Source organism: Daphnia carinata, chromosome 7 (assembly GCF_022539665.2).
Source record: "Daphnia carinata strain CSIRO-1 chromosome 7, CSIRO_AGI_Dcar_HiC_V3, whole genome shotgun sequence".
Classification (NCBI taxonomy): domain Eukaryota; kingdom Metazoa; phylum Arthropoda; class Branchiopoda; order Diplostraca; family Daphniidae; genus Daphnia; species Daphnia carinata.
The window spans coordinates 8,613,873-8,629,670 of NC_081337.1; the positions used below are offsets into that span (position 1 = coordinate 8,613,873).

At 37.7% G+C, this 15,798-nt stretch overlaps 3 protein-coding genes across 4 annotated transcripts; 1 reads left to right on the plus strand and 2 right to left on the minus strand.

The window, feature by feature from the left end:
• Positions 1-6,008: 6,008 nt before the first annotated feature.
• LOC130703698 (dnaJ homolog subfamily B member 6-A-like) lies at positions 6,009-8,580 on the minus strand. Its single transcript, XM_057525142.2, has 5 exons — positions 8,094-8,580; positions 7,902-8,019; positions 7,151-7,530; positions 6,772-7,078; positions 6,009-6,706 (listed from the first exon to the last, which is right to left on the minus strand). Exons 1-5 carry the CDS (start codon positions 8,398-8,400, stop codon positions 6,610-6,612), a joined length of 1,209 nt encoding a protein of 402 aa, XP_057381125.1. The 5' UTR covers positions 8,401-8,580; the 3' UTR covers positions 6,009-6,609.
• Positions 8,581-10,293: 1,713 nt separating this feature from the next.
• Positions 10,294-12,332, plus strand: LOC130703574 (BRCA1-associated RING domain protein 1-like). 2 transcript variants are annotated; one of them, XM_057525008.2, is made up of 6 exons: positions 10,294-10,433; positions 10,487-10,963; positions 11,028-11,120; positions 11,177-11,373; positions 11,431-11,753; positions 11,823-12,332. In XM_057525008.2, the coding sequence occupies exons 2-6, from the start codon at positions 10,673-10,675 to the stop codon at positions 12,272-12,274; spliced, it is 1,356 nt and encodes a 451-aa protein (XP_057380991.1). In that variant the 5' UTR covers positions 10,294-10,433; positions 10,487-10,672; the 3' UTR covers positions 12,275-12,332. The 2 variants fall into 2 exon arrangements, with proteins under 2 accessions (XP_057380991.1, XP_057380982.1); XM_057524999.2 differs by having other exon boundaries at positions 10,307-10,433; positions 10,501-10,963.
• Positions 12,333-12,438: 106 nt separating this feature from the next.
• Positions 12,439-15,793, minus strand: LOC130703380 (ER membrane protein complex subunit 1-like). The gene is made up of 6 exons (XM_057524875.2): positions 15,613-15,793; positions 15,439-15,548; positions 13,643-15,378; positions 13,157-13,586; positions 12,853-13,092; positions 12,439-12,755 (listed from the first exon to the last, which is right to left on the minus strand). The coding sequence occupies exons 1-6, from the start codon at positions 15,702-15,704 to the stop codon at positions 12,595-12,597; spliced, it is 2,769 nt and encodes a 922-aa protein (XP_057380858.1). The 5' UTR covers positions 15,705-15,793; the 3' UTR covers positions 12,439-12,594.
• Positions 15,794-15,798: the final 5 nt, after the last annotated feature.

Sequence of the window (15,798 nt, forward strand, 5' to 3'; positions counted from 1 at the left end):
GGCCGATTTTGACAAAAGTGAGAAGGCTATAGCCTTCCTTTCATTTTTGCCCAAAATTTAGATTTGATTGAAAATACATTATTCTGATTCAAAATTGAACGAGAATCATGAATATAAAGTTCATTTTTTCATAGGGCGTATAGTTCTTGAATAAATTGCAAAAAACAACTAACCCAAATATGTGCGCTAACAGCATTTTTTCCGTTTATTGAAAAATAGTTGGCCTTACTAGAAAACAAACACCGATATCGTAATTAGCGTTCAATTTGAGATATACTGTGTTATTTTTGTTGGATTTTAAAAGATTTTGTTTTTGGCCGATTTTGACAAAAGTGAGAAGGCTATAGCCTTCCCACTTTTTCAATTTTCGTCAAATTCTAGATTTACTTAAAAATACAATATTCCGGTTCGAAATTGATCGCTGATCACGAAAATCGGGTATATTTTTACATTAGGCTTATACTTTTTGAATAAACCGTAAAAAACAGAAGCCCGGCTTATTTTTGTCGGGCTTAAAATTTTTTGCTATTACAATATAATATCATTAGATCTAGATAACTATACATGTTTCTTGTTCAAAATTTAACAAGTAACACGAAAATGAAATTTTTTTTTACGTAGAGTTGATGGTTTTTGAATAATCAAAAAAGTTTTACATGTCACGCTAGCGCTGAAGCGTACTGGCGCGCTAGCGTTGAATCTTTACTTTATCCGTTTATTGAAAAATAGTTGGCCTTACTAGAAAACAAACACCGATATCGTAATCAGCGTTCAATTTGAGATATACTGTGTTATTTTTGTTGGATTTTAAAAGATTTTGTTTTTGGCCGATTTTGACAAAAGTGAGAAGGCTATAGCCTTCCCACTTTTTCATTTTTGCCCAAAATTTAGATTTGATTGAAAATACATTATTCTGATTCAAAATTGAATGAGAATCATGAATATAAAGTTCATTTTTTCATAGGGCGTATAGTTCTTGAATAAATTGCAAAAAACAACTAACCCAAATATGTGCGCTAACAGCATTTTTTCCGTTTATTGAAAAATAGTTGGCCTTACTAGAAAACAAACACCGATATCGTAATTAGCGTTCAATTTGAGATATACTGTGTTATTTTTGTTGGATTTTAAAAGATTTTGTTTTTGGCCGATTTTGACAAAAGTGAGAAGGCTATAGCCTTCCCACTTTTTCATTTTTGCCCAAAATTTAGATTTGATTGAAAATACATTATTCTGATTCAAAATTGAACGAGAATCATGAATATAAAGTTCATTTTTTCATAGGGCGTATAGTTCTTGAATAAATTGCAAAAAACAACTAACCCAAATATGTGCGCTAACAGCATTTTTTCCGTTTATTGAAAAATAGCTGGCCTTACTAGAAAACAAACACCGATATCGTAATTAGCATTCAATTTGAGATATACTGTGTTATTTTTGTTGGATTTTAAAAGATTTTGTTTTTGGCCGATTTTGACAAAAGTGAGAAGGCTATAGCCTTCCCACTTTTTCAATTTTCGTCAAATTCTAGATTTACTTAAAAATACAATATTCCGGTTCGAAATTGATCGCTGATCACGAAAATCGGGTATATTTTTACATTAGGCTTATACTTTTTGAATAAACCGTAAAAAACAGAAGCCCGGCTTATTTTTGTCGGGCTTAAAATTTTTTGCTATTACAATATAATATCATTAGATCTAGATAACTATACATGTTTCTTGTTCAAAATTTAACAAGTAACACGAAAATGAAATTTTTTTTTACGTAGAGTTGATGGTTTTTGAATAATCAAAAAAGTTTTACATGTCACGCTAGCGCTGAAGCGTACTGGCGCGCTAGCGTTGAATCTTTACTTTATCCGTTTATTGAAAAATAGTTGGCCTTACTAGAAAACAAACACCGATATCGTAATCAGCGTTCAATTTGAGATATACTGTGTTATTTTTGTTGGATTTTAAAAGATTTTGTTTTTGGCCGATTTTGACAAAAGTGAGAAGGCTATAGCCTTCCCACTTTTTCATTTTTGCCCAAAATTTAGATTTGATTGAAAATACATTATTCTGATTCAAAATTGAATGAGAATCATGAATATAAAGTTCATTTTTTCATAGGGCGTATAGTTCTTGAATAAATTGCAAAAAACAACTAACCCAAATATGTGCGCTAACAGCATTTTTTCCGTTTATTGAAAAATAGTTGGCCTTACTAGAAAACAAACACCGATATCGTAATTAGCGTTCAATTTGAGATATACTGTGTTATTTTTGTTGGATTTTAAAAGATTTTGTTTTTGGCCGATTTTGACAAAAGTGAGAAGGCTATAGCCTTCCCACTTTTTCATTTTTGCCCAAAATTTAGATTTGATTGAAAATACATTATTCTGATTCAAAATTGAACGAGAATCATGAATATAAAGTTCATTTTTTCATAGGGCGTATAGTTCTTGAATAAATTGCAAAAAACAACTAACCCAAATATGTGCGCTAACAGCATTTTTTCCGTTTATTGAAAAATAGCTGGCCTTACTAGAAAACAAACACCGATATCGTAATTAGCATTCAATTTGAGATATACTGTGTTATTTTTGTTGGATTTTAAAAGATTTTGTTTTTGGCCGATTTTGACAAAAGTGAGAAGGCTATAGCCTTCCCACTTTTTCAATTTTCGTCAAATTCTAGATTTACTTAAAAATACAATATTCCGGTTCGAAATTGATCGCTGATCACGAAAATCGGGTATATTTTTACATTAGGCTTATACTTTTTGAATAAACCGTAAAAAACAGAAGCCCGGCTTATTTTTGTCGGGCTTAAAATTTTTTGCTATTACAATATAATATCATTAGATCTAGATAACTATACATGTTTCTTGTTCAAAATTTAACAAGTAACACGAAAATGAAATTTTTTTTTACGTAGAGTTGATGGTTTTTGAATAATCAAAAAAGTTTTACATGTCACGCTAGCGCTGAAGCGTACTGGCGCGCTAGCGTTGAATCTTTACTTTATCCGTTTATTGAAAAATAGTTGGCCTTACTAGAAAACAAACACCGATATCGTAATCAGCGTTCAATTTGAGATATACTGTGTTATTTTTGTTGGATTTTAAAAGATTTTGTTTTTGGCCGATTTTGACAAAAGTGAGAAGGCTATAGCCTTCCCACTTTTTCATTTTTGACCAAAATTTAGATTTGATTGAAAATACATTATTCTGATTCAAAATTGAATGAGAATCATGAATATAAAGTTCATTTTTTCATAGGGCGTATAGTTCTTGAATAAATTGCAAAAAACAACTAACCCAAATATGTGCGCTAACAGCATTTTTTCCGTTTATTGAAAAATAGTTGGCCTTACTAGAAAACAAACACCGATATCGTAATTAGCGTTCAATTTGAGATATACTGTGTTATTTTTGTTGGATTTTAAAAGATTTTGTTTTTGGCCGATTTTGACAAAAGTGAGAAGGCTATAGCCTTCCCACTTTTTCATTTTTGCCCAAAATTTAGATTTGATTGAAAATACATTATTCTGATTCAAAATTGAACGAGAATCATGAATATAAAGTTCATTTTTTCATAGGGCGTATAGTTCTTGAATAAATTGCAAAAAACAACTAACCCAAATATGTGCGCTAACAGCATTTTTTCCGTTTATTGAAAAATAGCTGGCCTTACTAGAAAACAAACACCGATATCGTAATTAGCATTCAATTTGAGATATACTGTGTTATTTTTGTTGGATTTTAAAAGATTTTGTTTTTGGCCGATTTTGACAAAAGTGAGAAGGCTATAGCCTTCCCACTTTTTCAATTTTCGTCAAATTCTAGATTTACTTAAAAATACAATATTCCGGTTCGAAATTGATCGCTGATCACGAAAATCGGGTATATTTTTACATTAGGCTTATACTTTTTGAATAAACCGTAAAAAACAGAAGCCCGGCTTATTTTTGTCGGGCTTAAAATTTTTTGCTATTACAATATAATATCATTAGATCTAGATAACTATACATGTTTCTTGTTCAAAATTTAACAAGTAACACGAAAATGAAATTTTTTTTTACGTAGAGTTGATGGTTTTTGAATAATCAAAAAAGTTTTACATGTCACGCTAGCGCTGAAGCGTACTGGCGCGCTAGCGTTGAATCTTTACTTTATCCGTTTATTGAAAAATAGTTGGCCTTACTAGAAAACAAACACCGATATCGTAATCAGCGTTCAATTTGAGATATACTGTGTTATTTTTGTTGGATTTTAAAAGATTTTGTTTTTGGCCGATTTTGACAAAAGTGAGAAGGCTATAGCCTTCCCACTTTTTCATTTTTGCCCAAAATTTAGATTTGATTGAAAATACATTATTCTGATTCAAAATTGAATGAGAATCATGAATATAAAGTTCATTTTTTCATAGGGCGTATAGTTCTTGAATAAATTGCAAAAAACAACTAACCCAAATATGTGCGCTAACAGCATTTTTTCCGTTTATTGAAAAATAGTTGGCCTTACTAGAAAACAAACACCGATATCGTAATTAGCGTTCAATTTGAGATATACTGTGTTATTTTTGTTGGATTTTAAAAGATTTTGTTTTTGGCCGATTTTGACAAAAGTGAGAAGGCTATAGCCTTCCCACTTTTTCATTTTTGCCCAAAATTTAGATTTGATTGAAAATACATTATTCTGATTCAAAATTGAACGAGAATCATGAATATAAAGTTCATTTTTTCATAGGGCGTATAGTTCTTGAATAAATTGCAAAAAACAACTAACCCAAATATGTGCGCTAACAGCATTTTTTCCGTTTATTGAAAAATAGCTGGCCTTACTAGAAAACAAACACCGATATCGTAATTAGCATTCAATTTGAGATATACTGTGTTATTTTTGTTGGATTTTAAAGATTTTGTTTTTGGCCGATTTTGACAAAAGTGAGAAGGCTAGTATAGCCTTCCCACTTTTTCATTTTTGCCCAAAATTTAGATTTGATTGAAAATACATTATTCTGATTCAAAATTGAATGAGAATCATGAATATAAAGTTCATTTTTTCATAGGGCGTATAGTTCTTGAATAAATTGCAAAAAACAACTAACCCAAATATGTGCGCTAACAGCATTTTTTCCGTTTATTGAAAAATAGTTGGCCTTACTAGAAAACAAACACCGATATCGTAATTAGCGTTCAATTTGAGATATACTGTGTTATTTTTGTTGGATTTTAAAAGATTTTGTTTTTGGCCGATTTTGACAAAAGTGAGAAGGCTATAGCCTTCCCACTTTTTCATTTTTGCCCAAAATTTAGATTTGATTGAAAATACATTATTCTGATTCAAAATTGAACGAGAATCATGAATATAAAGTTCATTGTTTCATAGGGCGTATAGTTCTTGAATAAATTGCAAAAAACAACTAACCCAAATATGTGCGCTAACAGCATTTTTTCCGTTTATTGAAAAATAGTTGGCCTTACTAGAAAACAAACACCGATATCGTAATCAGCGTTCAATTTGAGATATACTGTGTCTTTTTTGTTGGATTCTAAAAGATTTCGTTTTTTGGCCGGAAAAAATGCTGTTAGCGAACATATTTGGGTTAGTTGTTTTTTGCAATTTATTCAAGAACTATACGCCCTATGAAAAAATGAACTTTATATTCATGATTCTCGTTCAATTTTGAATCAGAATAATGTATTTTCAATCAAATCTAAATTTTGGGCAAAAATGAAAAAGTGGGAAGGCTATACTAGCCTTCTCACTTTTGTCAAAATCGGCCAAAAACAAAATCTTTAAAATCCAACAAAAATAACACAGTATATCTCAAATTGAACGCTAATTACGATATCGAACGTTTACGGTTCTACTAACCGAAGAATGCGGCCGATAAGTTACGTTCATTTGTTACACGAAACCCCATACATTTAATGAGCGGCATCACCAAAGCTGATGGTTTCTATCTATGCTGACTGTTTCATTATGCATATCTCTACATTAAACACAAAAGTAATTATTCAGCACGTTGTATTGGCGTATGTAAAAATAATAAAGAATACAAGAAACGCTGTGCTATTTTCTTCCCATAGTCTCTTCTTCATCAGGGGAACGATGGTGCAAGTAGCCATGAAAGATCACTTACGCAAGGAAATTTTCAATTCGCTTTTAGGCTACTCCGAATTGGGTGGAACACATGAACGGAAGAAAACAACAAACAAAAAAAAAAGAAGCACAAGGTTGCGAGAAAGGGCAACCGACATACACGTTTACCCAGTAATTTCAGTAACGATCAGCGAATTTAATCTTCAGAGAATAAAATTTCTCTTAAACTCATGCGTTTTTTTTTTACAAACCAAGAAAGCAGCGAAAATTCCTTCTTTTCCCTTCGACAGCAAGGGCGAGTAGGGAATAATTCCCCGCTCTCGAACCAACAATTTCCCCATGTTACAATGCTGTAATTTTTTTCCTTCTTTTTTTTTTTGCTCTTCATCTTTGCCTTTGGACCTATTTACAATACACATATGATCGGAGAAAATTGAGACGCTTCCTTCCACAGTTGAATCGTAAATCTGTCATGTGTGGAAAGAATCTTATTTTCTGATTCAAGTTCTTATGACATTAGTATGCAATAGCCTGAGAAACACCATTGATGGTTTTCGATTTAAGTACGCCGTTTTCACTGACCGTGACTGTTTCTACTCCGTTCTCCACGACTCTATATCAAAAAGAATAATTAAAGATTTCCCTTAAGCAAATCAACAGGGTGAAGTAAAAACTTACTTTTTCGTGACGATTTTTTTCCCGTTGCTAACCCGTGTAGAAGTCGAAGTTCGTTTGACGGCGGGGACAGGCTGTCCACCGGCTCCGACGCCAAAGGTGGTGGTTGAAAAAAATTCCGAGCCTCCCATGCCAGTTCCCATACTGTCGTGCATACCGAAGAAGTTACTCAGACCCATAGGACCACCTAACCCAAAACCCATGGGCGAGAAAAATGGACTGGCGAGAGAATTGTTGGGTTGCCGGGATAATCCACCACTAACAGATGGTCTCTGAGCTCGATTATTGTTGTTGCTTCGGTTCCTCGAGCCTAGTATTTTTAATAACATAAAATACACAATAAGAAAACAACAGTAAACTAACATGGCGAACTTCTATTTACCTCCGAAAAATGGATCATTGCTAAAGAAATCATCCATGAGATCAGCCATAGGATCACCCCGGAAGAATTCTTTGAAAACTTCTTCTGGGTCTCTGAATGCAAATCCGGGGAAGCCAAAACCAAAGTCGAACGGTGATCCGAATCCGAAGGTATCAAATCCTCCAAAACTTGCCCCATGATCACTACGTGTTCTGTGATGCGCACTAGAAGGTCGTCCTGAATTCAACAATCCTTCTTTGCCATACTGGTCGTATATCTTTCGCTTTTTTTCGTCAATTAGCACCTCGTACGCTTCGGACAGTTCACGGAACCGACCCGTCGCTTCTTCTTGGTTGTCGGGATTTTTGTCAGGATGCCATTTCAAGGCAAGTCGTCGATATCTGCAAAAATATAAGCATTTCCAACTTGAACAGATTTTCTGTGTAGCATGTCCAAAAAGAAAATTTTTTTGTTGCTAAGGTATGACAATTAGGTTGCTAAGAATGTTGTGACATCACAGATTACAATCGTGACCGGAGCTACGCCAATGCCTGTTAGTGCAACCTTTTCTACTGTATCTAAAAATAAAAACAGTGGGATGTTTTCATTGTGCTGGGCAAAAATCACTACCACATCAGAAAGAGACAGCAAGCTGGACATAAAATTAGGTTATGTTTGCTATTTTAAAGATAATGACCTAAAAAAATTCTAATCTGATTTGTCAATAATACATGAAAAAATTGCTTAAGAAATGTATACAGGGAATACATACGATTTTTTAATATCTGTTGTTGTGGCAGAACGCTGTATCTCCAGAACTTTGTAGTAGTCTACCATTGTGGTGGATGGGCCAGCCTCCTCGGCTGCTGATGTACTTTTGTTCCTGAGGCCTACAACCAAAAAAAAAGTTACCAATACCAAGCTGAATACACAGTACAGGAAAAATATGATGGGAGAGCACAACCTTTGCCTTTTCCTTTGCATTCAGCTTTGCTCTTATCACTAGTACTAGAACTCTTAAACCAACCACTTTTTCCACTTGTTCCACGTTCTTTACATGCAGCAGACTCTTTATCAGCAAATTTCTGGCTGGTTCTGCCAGAAGGCAGGCCTGTTTTTTCGTCTTCTAGAATTTGCACATCCTCGTCCGAATCCCTCTCAACGCGCAATCGCTTTCGACACCTTTCATCTTGTGGTCGTCTGGTGTACGGTTTGGTCGTTTCCGCACCGTTGCTACTGCTGGCGCCATCGGTTTTCCGGACAGGACCCATGGCCTCGTTTAAATCACTCGTGTAAGACAGACGGCAATAATGTGAGTTTCACTGGATGGGGCCAGAAAACCAAACGCCACGGAATCGTCAAAATACGTTCGGTGGAGATGTCAGCTGAGTATGGCGATAGCCATGTTTTCCATTACCCTTTTTCTAGTAAATTCCCAAAGAACAGAAGCCACCTAGCGACCAGCAACACAACGTCGTCTGTTGATATGGAAATACTACCAAAAAGGGGGTGGGGGAGTGATGTCTCAACCACCTTTTCCAACAAACACCCGAATGTCAACAGAAAGAAAACAATTTTGCTTGCTGTGTCGAGGTTTTCTCAGGGTTGTAGATCAACTTCAGCTAATGAAGGAAGCTCTTCCCGTGGTGAACACTCACTAAGGGTGAAAAATACTAGTTTACAGCCTGTTTTTTTATGACGTTTAACATTTAATTTTTGTGTCAACTCGACGTGCTATCTAAGGTTTTCCCATGACACCCACATTCAGCCCCTTTTTTGTAATTCTAACAGTCGGCGTGAATCAAGTGAAACGGGACAGCGATCAAGTATTCACGGAGCGCGCTCGAAACGCCGCTCATCGGGCCATACAAGGCAACGAACGGTAGGGACTAAGAACCAATAGGCAAGGTTATAGTCATCGTTTATACATCCCTTTTAACGCTCGCAAATCGCATACGAGGGTTGCAAATCCGCGAAAGCCTAACACTAGACGGTGTTGTACGCGTTGCGGCGATGCTTAAGAACTTATAAATAACAAGGCAAGGCCGTTACGATTGGTGGCAACTGTCCGTCCGTTTGGCCACTGGACCTTCTCTGTTGGCCATTATCTCCCGAAAGGAAAACGGTGTGAGAGAGAGAGAAAGAGAGAGAGAGAGAGAGAGAGAAAATCCTTACAAGGTTTCACTTAAAAACGTCGCTGTTAACCAACTATACCAAACTCTACCCAACCTTGAAGTTGCTCACGAGAAGCAGACAGACATTGGCCTGATTACAGTACGGTATATGATAAGTTATTAGCTAGTAGACGTACGCAATATGTATACCAATCAAGTGATCTGGTACATATTGGTATCAGTAAAAAGAGACCTAATAAGAAAACAGACAATGTAGCCGCGGGCCCTTTTGTTCCCTCATCTTTTCATGCAGGGCAACAAACTTAGCCGAATAATGGGGTGGGGGGTGGGGAATACACCCATCGAACGTTGTTTCGATGACTGTTACCGTTGCTTTAGCCTTTCTAGAACTAATAACTGCACTCGCTAGTCCGACAAATATACGGTGTCTTTGGCTATTTTGTAAGAGTAATATTAACAAATGCGCCCTGATAACCCAGCCCCAATGGCGGTCATATCGTATATCACAACACTCAAGAAACTTAAGTAACCTTATCATTTAATCGGACTTAATAGAGAACTGAGGAGAAATGTAACCCACAGACCACCACACTGAACTTTCGCCGTCTGGCAACAAAAAACAAAACAAACCTAACACTGAGGCTTCTAACAACAAACCACATATATAAACATATATTTTAATCTTTTAAAAGAGATCAAAAGACTCGCCTTTCGGGTCCACTGGGTAATATAATTGGAGATCGGATGGGTTTTGTTTCCAACACAGAGGTGTGAAGGAAAGGTAAAACAACACACACTAGTCGAGCACCAAACGGCTTAATGGGTTCCATACATTGGATACAGACTACTACTGAGGAGCCTGCCTCTGGGATCTAGCGTCGATGCCGGAATTACTCTTGTTGCACATTGTAATCTGTTGATTTTTAAAAATGAAAATAACATAAAAGATTTACTTTTTTTTCATAATTACAAAATGAATTGTTTGTTGTTTTTTATTTGTGCTTCTATAAAAATCTATTGGCAATGTTGAGAAACGGAATCGGCAGCTGTAAATAAAGCGGGAAATTACCTAAACAAGAGAACCATAAAATGGCCAGCGTAAATGATAAGTTTGTTAGAAGCCGTCAATCATTTTTAGAACTTGGGAAACATCTACAGTGTCAATCTTGGTACATTCATTATGATATTTATAATTTTAAAAATTTAATGTTTCATATATTAGATCTTGTTGCATAGTGAGAAACTGGCTTACAGCCCCCATATACTAGGAGGATGTGACCATACTTTTTGTCAGTCATGCACCAACATCCACTGTGGAAAACCCTGCCCAGCTTGTGGTGTTGTATCGTTGCCAGACACCTGTAGACCAGATACCTTAATTAAAAACCTTATAGAAGCCTACCTGCCTATGGCTGAATATCTTGGAATCGATATAACAGCGACAATTCAAAATGATATTCATAGTAATAAGGAATCAAGCCAGAAGCTGGTACCAGCAACACCATCATCAATAATCAATAACCCTGTTAAAACAAAAAAAAATACACTTAAAACTGAAAATGTTGCAATTCCTGTTCACACAGTCAAGAGGTGTGGAAGGACAGGAAGCCTCAATGAAAGTTTAAATACTTCAGTCAGTGGAACATGTGCCTCAAGAATAGACAAACGTAATGTGAAGGGTGAAACTCAATTGCATGTGGTAAGTGTGGCTTATCTGAAAGAAAGAATTTTGTAAATGTAAATCTTATATTCAATTTTTGAAGGCTTGCCTTAAACAGGATGTACAAAGAATCAGAGAACTGTTAGAACTCGGGGCTAATCCGAACACGCAAGATAATGCCGGATGGACACCCTTGGTAAAATATGCATTAATTCCAATACTGTTTTCAGTAGAATTTGATCTCTGATTTAGCACGAAGTAGTCAGCTGCGGGAACGAGGAGATAGTAGCTCTGCTCGTGGAAAATGGGGCAAACCCCAATATTCCTGGCGGCCAGAATGAGACATCCCTTCACGATGCCGTTGCTTGTAACCGAACCAATATTGTCCGGCTCCTCGTGTCACACGGCGCAGATGTGAACGCCCGAAACAGTCGTGGGCTCACTCCAAAGTAGATACACTCAAAGTTTTTTTTATTTAAAGCCGTCTTAAGAAGTTTTCTTCTCAGAGATCTATGCTCAAAAGACAATGAAGATATAACTGCTGCTCTCCAAACTTCGATGATCATCCCAGCAACTCCTAGCAATCCCGATCGAACCAACGTCCGTACAACTTTACAGACAATTTGTCTTTTTGTTTTAAACATGGGGAAAAAATCTTACCCTGGACTAAGCAAACTTGCACGCAATCTTAATTTCAAGATAGCCACTACCTATTCCAGCTCAGTCACTCATTTAGCTGTCCGGTTGGATGATCCTATTAACGCAATCAAGGCTAACGCGCATTTCTACTCTGCCGTCCTTCTAGGCCAGTTTATAGTTGATTTTAAATGTATGAAATAATTTTATATAACGTTCGTGTCTTAATGTACCTGTTTGCTAATCAACTTCTCTGTTGTAGGGATAGAGGAAAGCGCAAAGTTGGAACGTTTGACAGATGTTTGCCAATATGAAATTGACGGAACTTTGAATAAGGCACCGGCGGGGGGAGCTCTCAGTCGGTTAAATGTCGCTAACCAATTACCCGGTCTGTTCAATAATTGCTTCTTCTACCTCAACGGCCTGTTCTCCACACCTAGCAAGGCCGACATTACGCAATGGATCAAGCACGGTGGTGGTACATTGCTGACGCGTAGTCCAAATCCGGAGAGCATCTCTCCTTGTAAAAAGATCCCGTATCACGCCTCCCCTACCAGTCCATTGGCCCAGTGCTCCCATTTCATTCTGTATGATTCTAGGGCCAAGACGCAGCCAACTCTCAAGTATAACATGTCTCACGTAAAATCACTTTCCGTTGATTGGCTAGTGGCGTCAATCGAGAATTTTTCTCTGGTCGATCCTTTCGGATTTTGATTTCTTCCTCAGAAGCTACTTTCGCAGTAAAAAAAAAGATTAGAAAAATTAAAATAAAAAATAAAAAAAGAATTTGTGATTTGTCTTTGTTCGTCAACCCTGAATACAGACAACTTACCAAACTGGCGTTTTAAAAGTTTAATGGAAACCTGACTAGCCCCAACTACAAACGGGCAGCTGACCTGATGGATGGATTCTCCCAACAGCTAGCGAACACATTCACGCACACAAACACACAGGAGAGAGGGGAATGGGCATTTTTCTGTTATTCTTAATATGATGATAGGTCAGCAATGCCATACTGATTCAAACTTTCGAATTTACTTCCAGGCTTGACGAAGTGATTTTTTGCCAGCTAATCGTTTGGTTATGAATGAAGCTAGTGTCAATCCAATCAAAACCAATGCGATAAAACCATATTCAAAATCATCGTTGAGAACGTCAAAGGTCCTGGAGGGTGTCACATGAGTAAAGAAGATATCTGCAGGTATGAAAAAAAAAATTAATAAATGATACAAAATGATGAGATCAAATCACTTTGAACACGAAAGAAACGAAAAATGAGATGGAGCTTATACCCGAACCGCAGACGAAGACAAGTGCAGTAGACTCTAGTGAAGACGGAGTAACGTAAATACTTTTAATGTTGGAGACTGTCTGATTGTAATTGATGATGGCTTCGGCTGGCACAGGCAACTCGGGCAGATAGGGCATGATACCTTCTTCGCGCATTTCAGGAGTAGCAGCAGCCACAACTGGTCGGCGCGGATCCAAGAAAACTCGTGGAAGTTCTTGGATCCACCCATTTGTTAGTCCAACTGCAAAACGATGTCAAATATAGCTATACAATGGCGACAACGTCAGTAGACTTATGATACTTACGAAGAATGTGTTTTGCTGTCATGCCTTGTTCGGAGAAAGTGTCTTTCATGGCCGAGATGTGGGCCGGATAGATGTAGGCTTGTCGGTCTACGAGCGGTTGAGGAGCCGTGAAAGAGGAAAACGCGGTGCTGTTGCTCTGCGTTTGCCCTTCGAATAACTCGAGCGAACCCAATTCGGTTCGTCGGTATTTTTCGTTGTAGTAAGAGTACACTACCCAGTTCTCGGCGTAAACAACATGGTAAGGCGGCTGGACACGGCGATGAGAAGTGGAAAAGACCACTGCTCCCGAAACAACATCAATCAGGTACAGATTGACGTACCCACGATGGTGCGGATGATTTGCCCCGGCTGTTGCCACTACCACCATATTGGGATTGAGATACTTGTACAGAACGCTACGATCGGCCAATACGCGACCTTGTGAGAACACCTGCAATTAAATTTTAATAGAATTTAAATGAGACACTACGGACTGCCTATTAGTACCTTCTCCTCCGGATGACGAGAGACGATGGAAACAATTTCTTCTTCTACTGAATCACTCGAAGAACAAAGCTGCAACTGCCATACTGCGGCAGATGACAAATGATCAGCTGTGTTCTTGGCCAGCGAATAACCACGCAATACGCAGCTCTTCGTGTCTGCTACGAACATAAATAAATTGTTGGACAATTTGATTACATGATTTATGGCTGATTCAGTTGGTGGAAAGACATGCGGAGCAGCGGACTCATCTAGCAGCAACAGCGGTTTCATGTATTCGGTCTCCTCGTTTTGTGGCAAAAGCAGTGCTTGTTGCACATTGTAGTCCAGATTTACGTAGCCTTCACTTCCAAACTGAGCCGGCTCACCAGTGATTGGATGAAAGACAAAAAGTACGGCTTGGTTAGAACTGGAACTTTTGGTTAAGATAGTGCATTGTGGCTCCAACGGGTAATGAATGCTGGTTCGCTGGACGTAAAGGCGAACTTTATCGGTGTTGACATTCTTCAATAATCGTTGCCAAACAATCCTACCGGATAATGTGTCCATTGCGAACAGCTTACCCGGTTGGGTAAGAATAAGAATCAATTTGTGCAAACCGAAACGATCCCTTTCAAGTGCCTTGTTGTTGCTTCCAGCAGCATCACGACGGACCAAACTAATCTGGCCTGCTACGAGTTGTTGGGCGACTATCAAAAGTTGCCGAAATTGCGAACTAAGCCGTCTGATGGTGTGACCAAAAATGCCACTTAATGGCTGGTCTGAACCAAATTCTTCTTCAATAGATGCTTCGATGGAAGACACAGGAAGATCAACCATCTCTACTTGGACAATGGAAGTCAAAGCCTCTTCACGGGTCCAATACACTTCTTTTTTGGAGCCATAATGGAAAGAATTGTCAGTGGTGCTGATGGCATAGCGATAGCTTAGCTCTCCATTCGGTTTTCTCATCAAGAAGGTCGAAAGCAGATCAGGTTCACCAGCTTGATTTGGCAACTTCAGATCTCCACTGACATCATCAAGTACTTGATCGGCTTCCAAATCGTAGATTCTAACTGAGTAATTTTTTTCACGTTTCATTAGGGCAGCCATGTATTGGCCTTGAGCTTCAGCATCTTTGACTGTTGGAACGCTCACCAATACAGTTTCTCCAGACCATTCGCCACCGGTTCTTTGGAGCCCCTCATCAGTTACTTTATACAAGGAGAACGTATCTGTTGTTCTCAAAGACACGAAATTTTTCGTAACCCCCAAGGTGACTAACTGGTCAGCACCAACAGTTATACCAAGATTCTGTAACTCAATTCTTTGGTGAGAATCAGAATTTCTTATGTCCACAATGTTGATGGCATCATCCTGAGGATGTAAGCAGACCAAATGTGGGAAAACTAGCTGGCAATTAGTTCCTGGAGTGAACCATGGCAATTCAGTAGCTGGTGCAACATTTTCTGTTCCACTAACTGAGCTGTACTCAGACAGGAGGAGGTCATAGCCAGACCTGGAAGGATTGATCTCAACAGATATTACATCTCTCTTTGAGACTGCCCACTTGCACACAACAGGTTGTATGTCTTTGGCAACAGCAGTTTCCCACTGAAGGATTCCAGATGAGACATCAAATACCCTTACTATTGTAGGGGAACTGCTGACAGATGCTACTTTTCCATTACCGAGTAAGAAAAGAGAAGTAATTTTGCTTTTAGCGCTATTACCCAGCAAATGACGCCACTCAATTTTTCCTGAGACAAATGACTGGTTACGTTTTTTGTATGGAAGCAGAAAAAATTCGTAAGACTAACCTGTGCCAGCATGAAGAAGAGCTAATGTGTTTTCTTCTGTGCCAACAACAATTTTCTTCCCCGTAGAATCAAAAATAGCATGTTTAACTTTCCCGATGTACTGTTGGCGCCTGCATTAAACGAAATTTATGTTACTTTCAGCAGTTGTAGGTCAATGAGAAACCTTTGTCGTACCAATCAAATTTTCCGATTTGGTCTTCATAGAGTCCGTGGATTCTTTGTATCACAATAAATACTATACATAATGAAAAGCTAAAGGTTTTCATGGCGGAAACCAATTAAACAATATTAATAAATAGCGCCGTTTTTAAGAATGCCACAGGAAAAACCGAAGCAGCCGGGAAAAAAATTTTCTCTGCA